Raw genomic sequence first — 15,753 nt, 5'->3', positions numbered from 1 at the left:
AAGAGGCGTATTGCCACATATTTTGGCGTAGGTTCTCCCCTTTTGGTATATGTGTATGGGGTTCCCCCAAATATTAATAAAGTTATTTACCTCATTAAAAAAAAAAATACTGCCTCACACTGCCAAGGATGTGAAGGTGGCAATGTTCCAGATAGACAAAATAAAAGTTCGGTCCCTGATGGGTATGGTAGTGGGTTTTTAAAGGAAGCTTGGGAGATAGGAGACTAGGAGGTGTAGTAACTGCGGCGATCCTGGAATTCTTTCAAAAATATGGCCAACTGCTTAAACAGCTGAATTCCACAAACATAGCCTTAATTCCCAAGATCGATGTTCCTGAATTGGCACGCCAGTTTAGACGTATTGCATGTTGTAATGTTATTGTACAAGTGCATCTCAAAACTGATTTGTAGTAGGCTGAAAGAGGCAGTGAAGATTGCAGTTGCAGACAGTCATGCAGCATTTGTTCTAGGTAGATCCATGGTGCACAATATTTTGATTTGTCATGATCTTCTAAGGCGCTACAATGGGAAGACAACTCCTAGGTGTTTAATGAAGATGGACCTCAGGAAAGCTTATGAAATGGTGGGCTGGGAATTCTTAGAGGAGGCTCTCGTGGGGTTTGGTTTTCCAGACAGATTCATCAAGTTGATAATGTTCTTTATATCAACTCCCAAATATACTATGAAGATAAATGGTGAGGGTCATGGTTTCTTTGAGGGGGAAAAGGGGCTTGTGACAAGGAGATCCTGCTTCTCCTTTGCTATTTGCGCTAGTTATGGAATACCTCTCAAGATTGCTAAAAATTATGAGCTATTTGCCGGATTTACATTTCCATCCTATGTGCAAATCGTTACGGCTGAATCATTTAGTCTTTGCTGACGACCTAATGATTTTTATAAAGGAGATATTAAGTCAGTAACTAGGGTGTTGGAAGCATTAAGACATTTCAATGCAACTACTGGCCTTGTTGCCAAATGGACAAGTCTAGTCTTTTATGTAGCAGGCATGAATCCATATGTGGCTTGTGGTTCACAGTAGGCTACTAACCAAGGATAGATGGATGCACATGAATATAACTGTGGACAACGCAGTATGTGGACTTTGTCATGCACATGTGGTGGAGACAAGCCAACGTATAATTGTTGAATGTGAATACGCTGAAGCTATGAGAGCAGGCCTTATTCAACGGTCTAGTATCCATCTGCCTGCAGGGGAACTTAAGTTTACTTTGGAGGTGATAAAGAGGAAACTTTGGAAGAAATTTCAGAAGGAAGTTGGAAAGCTCGGAACTAGAAACAAATCAAAGGGTCAAGGATTTTAAGTTTGATTCATTTTTTTTCGCCTCTCCTCCTGGAGCAACCCACCGACTTGGCTTCTTAGATTTAAGGTGATTTGGTTAGTTAACTCGGCGATACTATTTTTCCGTATCATTAATGAAGAAGGTTGGAAGAGAACTCATAGAGGATTTGAGTATATTTCTTAGCTTTGCACATGTGGATAGCAGTGGATTTACTCAAAAGAACGACCTGCACATGAGTAGCTAAGTCAAAATTGAGTTTAGTAGACGGATTTAATTTAGGTGGTGTTATTCATAAATTTTGTGTATGATAAAATGCAATGGATATAAGTTGTGTGAAAAGGAGTTGGACATGCACTGGCCTATTTTGAAAATTGTAGACTGTAGTGTTATATTTTAGAAATAAAGTTTAGGGATTGAGTAGAAAGAAGTCACGTATTTTGCAAAGGAAGAAAACATTTACGTGAGATACGCCAAGGCCAATAATGTATGGCATGTGTGTTTCTTTTCAACTGTTACCACTTAAGTATTATTAAAGCCATGTATTCGTAATTTAATTCATCTCTTAAAAGTAAAATTTGTTTGGTTTGATGTGCACATTGTGAACCTAGTTTTTAATTTGTGAAAGTCGATGCTCATACCGGAGTGTATATATCCTATGCTCATAGTTTGCAATACAGTTTTTAAATAGAGATTTGAAAAGTAAGGAGAAAAAAAATGAGAGGAGGGACTAGTTAAAATCCCAACTTTGACACCATGTGAAACAAGAAGTGCAAAAAGAGAAATTGGGAAATGGATTACTTAGTTCACTTGTTTCAATTAAATGATAGCTCACTGGTCAAAATTGTGCATAATATGCAAATTGATGTAGGATTGAATCCTGGATACTAAACTTTTGCATTATTTAGTCCTTTCAATTAAAGTAAAAATGACATTTGTAATGTGACAATTCATATTCGATCTCGAGTCACATAAATATTTAGTTTCTCAAAATATTTACACATAGTATGTACATAATTATTTTTCAAAATTAACGGGTGAGTCCCCTTCTTCTCATAGCATGGACATAAAGAAGGGAAACATGTTTCCTGGTTCAGGGGGCTCAAAAGATTGATTATTCTGTTAACTCTTTCTCCTAAAATGGATGCATCATGTACTCAGATTATTCTGTTAAACAGTTATAATGGAAAATGTCTTGCAAATCAGTTATCAAATTATTGGAGTTTTCCCTAGATATTAAATTCTAAGTATTGTATTATTTACTCATTTTAATAAGGATTAACGCGTATTTCACCTAACTTATTTGTTATTCAACCACTTTTACCCGTATAAACATGGACGAATTGCTTTACTATTCATTTTGAGTGTATTTGGTATGGAGGAAAATGTTTTTCAATTTTCTTATGTTTGTTTGCCGTAAATGTTTTGAAAAATATTTTTCAAATCAATTCATTTTTCTTAAATTTAAGGAAAATGATTTCCCTTAAAAAAAAGTAACGAAAACATTTTCTAAAACTTTCATCACCATCCCTACCCCAACCCCAATACCCTACCACCCCATCCAAAAAAACATTTAAATATTTTTCTTACTCCATCTTCTATCCCGACCCCCACTCCTACCAGTCCCCCCCCCACCCCCCCCCCAACCCAAAAAAAAAAAAAAAACAGAATTAATTTTATTAAAAAATTTCAAAACTTTATTCTTACCCCCACTCTTCTTACCCTATTCGTTCTCAGTGTTTTTTTGTTAAATATATACAAATACTTTTTGAAAATATTTTTCTACTTGCATACCGAACACAAGAATATAAATAAGAAACAACTTAGTTTCCTAGAAAATGTTTTCCTCCTCCATATCGAACACTCCCTAAAAAAATATTTTTCGGGGGTCAATAATTATTTTTCTAAAAAGTATTTTTTACTCTTTAGCTAAACACTAAAATATATTTTCTGAAAAATATTTTTTCATTCATCAATCAAACACTCAAAAATATTTTTCACTTGACAATCAAACATAAGAAAATAAGTAAGAAACCAACTTTTTTTCCATGAAAACATTTTCTAGGAAAATATTTTCCATGAAAAACATTTTCCTTCATACCAAACACATCCTTTATGTTAACTCGTTTTCAACCCTCTCCAAATTTCATCCAACTCGCTCATTTACCACCATTACATATATTCATATGTGCATGGACATTTACTCACAAAATTGCAATATAACTTTTTTCAGGTACAAACAAAAGCATCGTAAAGTGAAAACATATATGAAAAAGTGATTCATAGCATCTGAACTATATTTGGATATGCGTCATTCAATTGAAAGAATCTCTGTGTGAATTTCACCTCATACGGCTCCTCCCTTACGTGCATAATGAGAAGAATACATAGAATAAAAAAAAAAAAGATTTAGAGCCTGAGTCAATCGATAGTTGGGAGCAATTTGAAGGTGAAAGAGACATAACTTTGGGCTTTGTTGATTTATAAAACTTTTTTTATTTTTAGGAAAAAGACATTATTTTCACCTTTATACAAGAAAAGTCAAATTCACACCTGAACTATACTAGTGATCTATTACACACCTAAACTATAAAAAAATGAAACTATTTGCCCCTTGAAATGTCATAATCAAATTTTATCTTGAATGTGTATAAACGCGCTGACGCGTGTCAAACACATATTTTTTTTCACCTTTTTTCCTAAATTAATCACCAGCACCCCCCCCCCCCCATCCTCCTTCTTTTAGTTAAAATTTGGGCAAAGCCCATTTACTGATAAACAAATCGATTCGATCGGATCAAAGCAATTCAAATCCGACAAACAAAATCACTTCAATCCTTTCACTGTTTCACAATCTTCCGACATTTTTTGTGAAATTCTAGAAACCCACAACCAATTCAATAAAACTCGAGCAAATAATAACCCAAACCATAAAATGCAAACACAGAACTCAATTCTTGAAAATTCAAGAAACCCACAACTCAGTTCAATAAAATTCAACTAATTTACAATTCAATTCGTAAATGCAAGAAACCCATAACTCAACTTCATAAAATTCGATAAATTTAGAATTCAATTTGCAAAATTCGAGAAACCCATAACACAATTCAGTAAAATGCAAGAAATATAGAATCCAACTCGTGAAATTCAAGATACCCACATTTCAATTTTGTAAAATTCGAACAACCCACAATCCAACTCGTGAAATTCAAGATACCCATAATCCAATTTTGTAAAATTCGAAAAACTCGCAATCTAATTTAAATTAAAATTGAGTAAATTTCATCTAAATAATACCCAGATTTACAGAGAAATATCAATTATAAATTGGACAAAACACATCAATTTCAAATTATATTAGTACTATTTTTTTTTTTAACAAAATCAAAAGGACATAACAATAATAACAAATTTCTTCCTACTTGTAATAATAAAGGAAAAAAATAAAAGGGTAAGTGTATTTGTGAATTCATTGATGAATTGATGGAGGTTGAGAGGAGGTAAGGAATAAGAAATGGAGTTAAGGAAGAAATGAAAAAACATGAAAGAAGACAAAGATGAAGAGAAAAAAAGGAAAAGGAAAAGGAAAAACAAATTAAAAGGCAAAGAAAGAAAATAAAAATTATATTATAAATCAAAAACTAATTAAATATAATTGATTGATAAAATGCAACTGAATAATGACACATGTACGTTTTAATAAGCTTTTAATTTCCTTTTCTGCTTTTCACGCGCGTGTAGGAATATGATATACCGTTCTTTGCCAGATCAGTTTGGAGGGGTAAATAGTTTCACTTTTTTATAGTTTAGGTGTGTAATAGGTCACTAGTATAGTTTAGATATGGCTTCGACTTTTCTTATATAGTTTGGGATGAAAATGATGTCTTTTCCCTATTTCTTTCGACATAGAAATCAAACACCTGGTAATAGTTTACAAGACCTAGACTAACGCTATCTCACCAGGTCCCCCATAGAGTACACAATGCTGAAATTTTCCTTATATGAGATGCGGTAAGTCGAAAACCTCGTATAAATTAGGACTATCGACATGTGAGCTTGTTTTATCTGCGTCTATATAGTCTCGCCTTTATCATTTAAGATTGTAATTGCCCTACAATAAGCGTCATAACTAGTGTCTCCCACAGGGAAAAAACTATGAGCCCATAGGAGGTTTAGGTACATCTGGCGGACTATATACCACTCTCCCCATTCAACATTTGTAGCAAAGTTAGCCAAGTCAGTGAAGATTGTTGGAGGCCAAAAACCAATTTGCATATGATTTTCTTTCATAAAAAGCCACCAATTTTCATTGACTAGATCCTTTTGTTTTTTGACAAAGAAATATCTTACGTTAATATTTTGGTGATTTCAGATATACAAATTATTGAGTACTCTTAAAGAGAAACTGGAGAAGTTCTACAAAAGTAACAAAGAATTTACCAGAGCGATAGCCATTATGTCTTCCCATGAAGAATGATCTCCACCATGTGATACACGTTGAAATATCTTATCAATAAGTACCTTAGTATTTACTAAAACAAAATCAGGACATAAAATATTGAAACAATGCTTATTTCCAGCCTACAAAACATACAAAAATATCCCATATATGAGCTATATATGGAAATTCGGGTACATAGATAAAAACAAGATTTCTACTTTCACAAAATTGAGATACAATTAATGTGTAAACTAAAAGAAAATTTAATTACTTGAAAATGCATGAAGAGCCTACTTTTGGTATCCACCTAGAGTGTTGGGTCCCCATGTAATTCAAAATAGAGATATTGTGATGATTTAGTTCATATTGATTTTAGGGAAAAGAATTAAATATGTGATTGAGCTATCAGAAATGACTTATTTATACCATCAGTTAAAAGTTTGGTTCATTCATGCCATCGCCGTTACAAAATCGACTCATCCATGCCATTAATTTTTAATGGTGGTTTTCAAAAACAGTTTTGCCACGTGGCCTTTTTTTAAAGGTCCATGTCATTAATTAAAATAAGGAAAAAGACTCAAATATGCCATTAAACTATCAGAAATGACTCATTTATGCCATCAGTTAAAAGTTTAGCTCATTCATGCCATCGTCGTTATAAAATTAGCTCACCCATGTCATTACTTTTTAATGGTGGGTTTTCAAAAATAATTTTGTCATGTGGTCTTTTATTAGAGGTCCGTGACATTAATTAAAATAAATCAATATTAATTTCAAAATATCTTAGACCCATTAAAAACAACCGATTCATTTAACATAACCCAACACCCATTAAAGTATTTTTTTTCCTACAACAACAACTATTTTTCTAATCAGAAAAATAGTGATTAATGTATATCCTTTAGCTATTTCTAATTGATTCTAAATCATTATAAATGCTACGCTTAACAGAAACCTCAAAAATTCTATCCTACAGTAACTGATTAGTTTTAATTTCAGTGACTCCAATATATACTACAAAGTTGCAAGAAAATAAACCAATGAACGATTAGGGAAAGTAAAAAAAAGAAAGAGGCGTACCAATAGAACTTCTCCATTCTCCCATCACGAATTAGGGGAGTCTACATTATTAAAAAAAATCATTTCCAAATAACAACTTAAAAGAAGTCTGTTATCCCAAGTATCCCGCCATGCATATGAAATAACTTCTCCCATCACGAATTAGTGGAGCATACATTGTTGAAAAAATATTTTCAAATAACGGCTTAAAAGAAGTCTGCTATTCCAATCATCCCGCCATGTATATGGGATAACTTCTCTCATCATTATGGTATAAATGCTGGAATAAATAATCGCGATACTAACTAATTTCAGATATTTTGAAATTAATATTGATTTCTTTTAATTAATGGCGTGTACTTCTAATAAAAGACCACATGACGAAGCAATTTTAAAAAACCCATTATTAAAAAGTAATCGCATGAGTGAGTTGATTTTATAACGGTAATGGCATGAATGAGCCGAACTTTTAACTGATGGCATAAATGAGTCATTTCTGATAGTTCAATGGCACATTTGAGCGTTTTTCCTTATTTTAATTAATGATGTGGACTTCTAATAAAAGGCCACGTGGCAAAGTTATTTTTGAAAACCACCGTTAAAAAGTAATGGCATGAATGAGCTAGTTTTGTAACGGCGATGACATGAATGAGCTCAACTTTTAACTGATGGCATAAATGAGCCATTTCTAATAGTTCAGTGGCATAGTTGAGTCTTTTCCCTTGATTCTAACACTCCAAGCTTTCGCCATTAGATCAAATATTTAATTAAATATCGATGAATTTAGACTTACTCTCCAATAACTTGTATAACGTCTGATCATTTTTGAATTTTCAACCGACATGCACTATATTGTTGACCTTCAACCTTAGGATTCTATATATTAGCCGTCATTCCAGCTTCCGCAAATTTGTTATTTGGATTATATTTAGTTAGAGCTATTGCAACCTGTACGTAGCACGTGAATTTTTCTCAACTTATAATGTATTTTCTCGTTAAATTTTAGTTTTATTTATTTATTTATTTTTGAGCAGGGGTGGATCTATTCATTGTCGTGAGGGTGGCACGCCACCCACAAATTTCGACGAAAACTTTATGTATATAGGTATATATATATACTGATATAGTCAAATATTAAATCTGCCACCCATAATACTAAAACACTATCTAGTGCAAGTGGCAAAGCGTCACTTTTGTTGCCCATAAGTTATGTGCTTGAATCCAATTTGCAGCATTTGTTTTTTTAATAACAATATAGTCAAATACCCCCTTCATTTAAAAAAGAATGACCCTTTCCTTTTTAGTTTATTTAAAAAAGAATGACCCTTTCCTTTTTTTGACAATACTTTAATTTCTACTATCCACATGACATGTTTATGACCACAAGATTAAAGGACATTTTGGTACATTTGACACTACTTTAATTTAAGGCCACAAGATTCAAAAGTTCTTTATTTTCTTAAACTTTGTGTCAAGTCAAAGTAGGTCATTTTTTTTCTTAAACGGAGGGAGTATTAAATTTGTCACTCATAATATCAAAACATTATCTAGTGCAAGTGACAAAGCGACACTTTTGTTACCCATAGGTTATGTGTTCGATCCCAATTTGCAGCATTTATTTTTTAAAATTATTTTCTGCATTTGTTTTTTAAAATTATTTTCTGTGAAGCATTGTTTATCCCAATTTGCAGCATTTATTTTTTAAAATTATTTTCTGCATTTGTTTTTTAAAATTATTTTCTGTGAAGCATTGTTGACTAAAACAGGGCAACAAGCGTACATTCTACAAAATTATTTTCTGTGAAGCATTATAGACTAAAACAGGGCAACAGACGTGCATTCTACCATTTAAATGAATTATGAATATTATATTATGATATTAGTAATAGTATTGAAAGATCAAGTTTTGTCATTTTATTATTGTTTTTTTTTAATTAATTGGTCGGTTAATTATCCTATATATCAAAAAATGAATAATTTGATTACTTTAATGATAAACAGTGGCGGAGTCAGAAATTCAGAGAAGGATATGTAAATTTTATTCTCAGCTATGTTAAGAGTGTGCAAAATTAAATATATACTCATTATGATTAACATTTAACCTCTATTCACCACATAATTTTTCGACAAAGGATGTGCATCTGACCACCCTTCATCGAAAGTGACTCCGCCCCTGTCAATAAGTTTATTTGGCACCCAGAGAGTCCGGATTCTGGATCCACCTCTGTTTTTGAGTAAACAATAAAGGCCTGGTAAACAAGAAGAAGATAAACATTTTGAACTTGAAATGAGAGTGAATTTTCATATTTCATGTACCTTGTATCCTTGTGAAGATCTGTACATTCCTTTTAATTCACTATTGTTGTTAGTCTGTACAAAAGCAATAAAATATATAAGATTTTCGAAATTATGGAAATATACATATATATGTGTGTTTAATCTTTACAGACAAACTCTCATTTTTTCATAAATGGAATCATGAATTCTGTTTATGAGCGTTAATTGTTCTAGCCAAAATAGTAAACTGGTGTAACATTATCTAATCGCAATCAATTATCAAATATGACATCTTTTGATGGTGGCATACTGTTTTTTCTTATAAAATCATCTTTTGTATTTTTCTTAATTGGAATTGTTTCGGAAGGACAACCTTTACCTTTTAACCATATTCTCGACGATGATCTAGTTGATGAGTTACCTGCATTTTGCTTTGTTCGTGCTAAAGTAGGTTTCATCTGTACATTTACAACTAAATTATGCACCACAAATTCACAATATCATCTATGCATTTCTAGAAATCTCAAAATAAAATGGACATTTAAGAAACGTGTCTGGAAACGAAAATTATGATTCTTCATCAACCGATGATCGAATGTAGGTTGTTTGTAGAAATTCACACAAGTGTATATATCTCCATACATAGTCTGTGAACCAAAACTCATAAATTTATTAATCACTCAAGAGAATTAAACAAAAAGATATTCAATGATAAACTTTATTGTTTTGACGATAGGTTTGTTCAAAAGTCTAAATTGTTTCTCCATCTCTAAATCTTCCCGTTTCGATAATTTTATTTCTCCTTGAATCCCACTGTAACTCAAAAAAAAATATAACAACAATAGAAATCGTCCAAAAATTCTTTGATGCATCAATGTGGCATAAATTTATGAACTTATTTTATATGGAAGAATGTGGCTATGTATACCAGACTAATAAGCAACCAAATTAGTTAATTATTAAAATAAATATCAGTAAACAGAGGACGAATCTGATTTATTAGATGTAGGAAATTAAGTTGAAGTATATGAATTTTTCACACATATTTCACCTTTGCTAATACTTGGAAAATGATTTAAGGAATAAGTGATTTTAATGTTAATGGCATTATGGCAAAACGTAAAAAAATATATTTCTCTTGATAGCTAAAAGTGACAAGTAATAATAAATATGTAGTTTTAGTGTAGTTAACAAGTAAACGTATGGAGTACTAAAAGTAAGAAATAATAATGAATATGTAGTTTTAGTGTAGTTAATAAGTAAATGTATGGAGTACTAAGGTAATGTAAAAGAGGCATATGTAGAAAGAAAAATGACTTACAAGTAACATTTATTTCAAAACTGGATGATTTAACAGAAAAATCAGAAAACTTTTGACAGAAAAGAAAAAAGGAATCATCATATGTTAGTTCCATTTGGATATAACTAGGAGTATGCTAATTTAGTTAAATTGGTAAACTGCTGAAGATTGCTCTTGTTTTATTTCTTGAAATTAAGTGTGATAACTCCTATTCTTGAAGTCTTATATTCAATCTTCTTAGCCAGATGGAGTGGAGAATCATATGGAAAAGATCAAATCTTCTAGGAGATCCATTGATCACAAAATGCCTCTGAACTTGCTTCACTCTCCTATGCATTCTCAAATACTGAGTCTGAGAAATGCTCATTAGTATCTTCTTGATATTTGGTATGTCCTTCACTGCCACATTCACAGAAAATGCTTTCCAATTTAGGACATCACTAAAGGGTGTCACATAGCTATCTGAAATCAAGACAGGTACACATTCTGCATATATCGCTTCCACTATTCTTGGACTTGCAACTTCATATCCACTTGGACACAAACAAAACCTACTGTTCTTCAACATGGATTCATAAGATTTGTCTCTTGGCAGTTTGTCATAAACCAACACATCTTCATCCTTTCCTCTCCACTGTTGTAGCAGATGGTGCCTTATGTTACCATGTAAACCACCAGCAAAAAATGCTAGGATTGATCTTCTTGATGGTGAGGGACCTCCAATGAGTCCTTTGATATCGCCAGTCTTGAGATTAATTTCCGGTAAGGATACATCTTTTAGAGGATTAAAACCTTCTGAGGTATTGGCATTGCACAGAACTCTTATGGAGTTGTTGAAGAGATGTGGAACATATGAAGTCGAATGAGGTCCCTGGAAATCAATAGAAAAGTTTTTCATTAAAAAAGCATATTTTTGATGACAATATATCAATCAACTATCAACTCTGTCTCAATCCGAAATTAGTTGGGGTCGACAATTGGAAGTATGCCATGACTCACCAGAATAACACATGTACTTGAGTCTTTAAAGAGTTAATTTTCTTACCCAATCATGACAAGAAAGCATGAAGTGATCAGCACCAAGACTTCTGTTCCAAAAAGAATGTCTGTTAGAAATGACTTTGATATAATCAGCAACAGTGTTACCAATGGCATTCATATCATGGGCACCAGGGACATAAAGATATTGAACCATCACAACTATACTAAATGGCAGAAAATACACCAAGGCCTCATCTGGATCTTTTGTTCTATAAAGGTTTCCTTTTTCCATTTCATGAATAAACCTCCCCTCTGTTGAATATATACTCCTACATGGACCACTATGGAACATTGGAGGCTCTCCTTCCTCATACACATATACTTTGAAGTTTTTCTCCATTTGAAGATAGCTCCTACAACATACAACAACCACTTCACAAATAGAGTATCACAAATAAATCAGAGTATAACAAGTAAATCTCTATCATACACATTAATTGATAACGTGATAAAATGGCAGTGTTGGTGTAATTTATCACAATGATCAAATTACAGTTGAAAAATAAATATAACAAAAAAATAAAGAAAATTATTTTCAGGTTGAGGTACGGATATCTCACTCTCTTTCACTAACATAACGGAAAAGGGATAAATATATCTTCCAACTATAATAAATGGTACATATATACCCTTCATCATACTTTGAGTGCACACATGTCCCTACCATTAATGAAATGGTATGCATATGCCCCTTATACTAGTAGTAGGGACATATGTATACCCTAAAGTATGACGGAGGATATATACATACCATTTATCATTGCTCAGGATATATGTGTTTCTTTTTCATTTTAATTTTTTCATTCCAAATAATTAATCCAAACACACTATCCGACCCAATAAACCCACTATCTGATCCGGTCCCAATTAAAATTCAAGACACATCTATCTAACAGACACATTTTTCTCACCCCTATAATGCTATACACATACAATACAGTAACACTTACTACTGTTAATTTTTTTTTAAAATCATTAACTCGTAACACCCAAAAACAACACCAAATAAATTGAACACCTCACATTTCAATTTTCTACAACAAAATTCCATCGAAAAACACTACCCACTATCGGTCAACACCACATATCCACCATCTCCGTCGAACCGAAAACACTTCACCGACGAACCATCGTTGTACCCCTAGCTCCGGCCATCTCCGACTTAATGTCCACTCCCTTCAACTAGTAAATACCAACTAGTAGCAACGGCCAATCACTCCAATTTAATTGGGATTCACGTTTAAGAGAAAAACAAAGAAAGTATCAGGTTTGGAACAAAAAATCAAGGTCGGATTCAGTTGGTTTGAAATCGGATTCGATGGGTTTATTGGGTCAGATAATGATTTGGGTAAATTATTTGAAATTAAAAAATTAAAATAGAAAAGGGACAAATATACCTCAAACTATGATAAATGGTACATATATATCCTCCGTCATACTTTGGGGTACACATATGCCCCTACCTTTAGTGTGAGGGGCATATACGTACCACTTCATTAACGGTAGAAGCATATGTGTACCCAAAATATGATAGAGGATATATACGTACCATTTATTATAGTTCGGGTATATTTGTCCCTTTTCTGCTAACATAATTACTCTCTTTTATGCACTCTATAGTTTTTATACATATCTTTTTTTTTTCTCATTTTTCACAATATACTGCAACTGATCTACCCAACACAAGGAAGAAAATATGAATTTCTTCCATCTAGTAAATATGGGAGTACTGAAATATTAAATGAGGAAGATATATGCTTAGATATTACATAAGTTATATGACACAAAGAGTTAAAATAACAAGGGAATTATAAGTGAGATGTTAGAAGAGTTGCCAAAGAAAAATGAACACATGCATTCTTCCACAGATAAACATGGAAGAGGAGTAAGGCACCCATTTTACCACAATGAAGCGTGGGAGATAAAGATCAATAGATGCTCCAGCATGCAGTATTTCAATGCACTTCAATATGCAACATTACAATAGCAAAATTAATATTAAAATGTAACAACAGGTAGTTTTTATAATCAATTGTGAGGTTGAACCAATTAGAGTTGTAGTGGAGTGATAAGTGCTTTATTCTTAACCAAAGAATTTGGATTTGTATGGATTGACCTTTGTTTGGAGCGTTTTACCACGATGTGGAACTTCCCGGTGCGAATCCTAGATTTATTTGGTCCCGTTCTGGATACCGATGGGAACCCCCCTCCCCCCAAAAAAAATAAAATAAAATTGTGAGGTAGAATTAGTACCTGTGGAAGGCATTTGCATTATGGTACATGGGGCCTTGAGGAACATAATCAGGATCATGGTGGTTAGATATCATACTCCCATTTCGAGCAGCTTCTCTTATGGATGATCTTGATTTTGCCAAAATTGCTTCAAGCCTTTCTAACCTGCTATACATTTTAAGAACCCCTTTATCCGTATCATTACCATGTTCTTCTCCTTCATTAGATATATCCTTATCAGTCTCTTCTTCTCCTTCATTTGATTCACCCTTCTCAATCCCTTCTCTTCCTTCCTTATTTTTTTTTAAAACAAATTAGCAAAACACAGAAAGAAGCAAATAGATCAACACGTGAATTTAAGTTCTACGTACTGAAGGTTACACATTAAACTGCACTAACAATGACAATGCATATAACTTACACCCTCATATAGGGATTGTTTTGTAGGAGGGATAAGGGATATAACTAATCTCGAGATTAATTCTTGGATGAGTTTATCCCATGTTTGATTGGGATAAAATCACAGGATAATTTATCCTGTAATTACTTACCCAAGATTATACACACACACAAAAAAAGAAAGTTGAAAAAACAAGGGGAAAGTGTGCTTTACTTGGGGAGGTTGATGAAATGAGTTGTTGAAATCTTCAACTACCAGGTTCTGATGAAATGAGTTGTTGAAAGGAGAAGTCTCAGCTAGACCAACAATTTGTAAATGGCCATGTTGCTCTTCATAACTACTTAAAGACCTCAAAGAATAAGAGTTGAAGATTCCAACAGACTTCCATTTCCAAGAAGAAGAAAATGACTCAAAAGAACTACTACTTTGTGGGCCTATTAATGTGCAAGCAATAACTGAAAGCAGAACCAAAGGGATGAAAACCAAGAGAGCCAAATTAGAAGACAAAAATGAAGGCAATTGCATCTTCTAAAAACTGACTACTTCTGCATGCCCACACTAACAGTACTATACTTCCTTTAATAGTACTGCAAATGAGATGAGAGGAAATAATAAATGAGATAAAGATTTTTTAGTCAGTGAACATTCTGAGATTCATTACTTCACTGCATGTTATTCTTTGCTGCAGATTAGCAATATTCTTGCACATCATGTGTTTAAAATAAGCCAAAAAGGGCACTTGCTCAGTAGCCAGCACCTTTCTGGGGATCCTCTCCTTGTAAAGTTTTCTTAAAGTTCAAGCATCCCTTATTCTCAAAGTCAGTTGTCTTACTTTACTGATAATTTTTGTACTTTACTTTTCTCCATTTTTTGTGCCAATAGTTAAATTCCCAAATCTAAACTTCTCCTTTTTATGCTTTTGTGAATTGTGTACCACTGTTGCGCTGGCAGAAAGTTGGATATTAGCAAATGAATATGCAAGTTTATATGGATATCTACTGCACTAACAAAAATTTAAAACCACTTCCCCATCTTAAATTTTTCTTCAATATACATACTTTTGGATAATCTAACGGTTGTTTAAACTCTACATCTTTAATCATGATTTTCTTGTGACCTATTATATTCTCAAAAACCAAATCTTTGATGTATAATTTTATTAATTTACCTTTAATACCCACCTTTGAAATTTTTATTTTTTTATTTTAAAACTTATAAACTCGTTTAGGTGTTAAAAATATAAATTAAAGATGCGAAATAAAAAAATTTCAATTATCTTTTTCTTGGTTTGGTAAATGAACAAATCATTTGATACAACTATTTATACTAAGGTGGACAATTAATGTAGAATGGAAAATATTAGATCGTGAAATCAAATATTTGTCATGTAGTATCAATGAAACAATTTCTCAAGTTTAAATTTAATTTTAATTATCATTATTGAAGTGCAAACTTTAGTCACGTAGATTTGGCTCACTCAAAATGCAACGTATCTATCCATTTAAGATATCACCCTATAGTCAAAGTGGTGCAATTGGGCTATTCATGCGACAAAAACGCCCTCCAAGAATTTTAAGCTACATCTATCTCGAAAATAAATAAATCTTCTATGTTGTTATAAATGTATTTAAAATATTTATCAAAATCTATCAAAATTTAGTTGATATCTATATTTGAAGTATCTGTCTTTTAGTCAGAAACTAGTA

The 15,753-nt window shown here is 32.6% G+C and overlaps 2 protein-coding genes across 4 annotated transcripts; one reads left to right on the top strand and one right to left on the bottom strand.

The window, feature by feature from the left end:
• The first annotated feature begins 372 nt into the window (after positions 1 to 372).
• LOC107875235 lies at positions 373 to 879 on the top strand. Its single transcript, XM_016721892.1, has one exon. The coding sequence runs from the start codon at positions 373 to 375 to the stop codon at positions 877 to 879; it is 507 nt and encodes a 168-aa protein (XP_016577378.1).
• A 9,508-nt stretch (positions 880 to 10,387) lies between these two features.
• Positions 10,388 to 15,100, bottom strand: LOC107853854 (probable glycosyltransferase At5g03795). 3 transcript variants are annotated; one of them, XM_016698852.2, is made up of 4 exons: positions 14,261 to 15,100; positions 13,669 to 13,940; positions 11,420 to 11,462; positions 10,388 to 11,245 (listed from the first exon to the last, which is right to left on the bottom strand). In XM_016698852.2, the coding sequence occupies exons 1-4, from the start codon at positions 14,570 to 14,572 to the stop codon at positions 10,583 to 10,585; spliced, it is 1,290 nt and encodes a 429-aa protein (XP_016554338.2). In that variant the 5' UTR covers positions 14,573 to 15,100; the 3' UTR covers positions 10,388 to 10,582. The 3 variants fall into 3 exon arrangements, with proteins under 3 accessions (XP_016554338.2, XP_016554332.2, XP_047265022.1); XM_016698846.2 differs by having other exon boundaries at positions 11,420 to 11,768; positions 14,261 to 15,095; XM_047409066.1 differs by having other exon boundaries at positions 11,420 to 11,768; positions 13,669 to 13,936; positions 14,261 to 14,393.
• Positions 15,101 to 15,753: the final 653 nt, after the last annotated feature.

The sequence above is a fragment of the Capsicum annuum genome, chromosome 1, assembly GCF_002878395.1.
Source record: "Capsicum annuum cultivar UCD-10X-F1 chromosome 1, UCD10Xv1.1, whole genome shotgun sequence".
Classification (NCBI taxonomy): domain Eukaryota; kingdom Viridiplantae; phylum Streptophyta; class Magnoliopsida; order Solanales; family Solanaceae; genus Capsicum; species Capsicum annuum.
Note: the sequence above shows the minus strand (reverse complement) of the source record. Positions and strands in the feature narration are given on the sequence as shown.

Excerpts from the sequence above, each read along its gene's own strand:
- LOC107853854 (XM_016698846.2), bottom strand. The coding sequence starts at position 14,572 with ATGCAATTGCCTTCATTTTTGTCTTCTAATTTGGCTCTCTTGGTTTTC. Across the intron at positions 13,941-14,260 it reads CATTTCATCAACCTCCCCAA|GAAGGAAGAGAAGGGATTGA; the intron begins GTAAAGCACACT and ends AAAAAAAATAAG. Across the intron at positions 11,769-13,668 it reads AATGCAAATGCCTTCCACAG|GAGCTATCTTCAAATGGAGA; the intron begins GTACTAATTCTA and ends TGTATGTTGTAG.
- LOC107875235 (XM_016721892.1), top strand. The coding sequence starts at position 373 with ATGTTATTGTACAAGTGCATCTCAAAACTGATTTGTAGTAGGCTGAAA.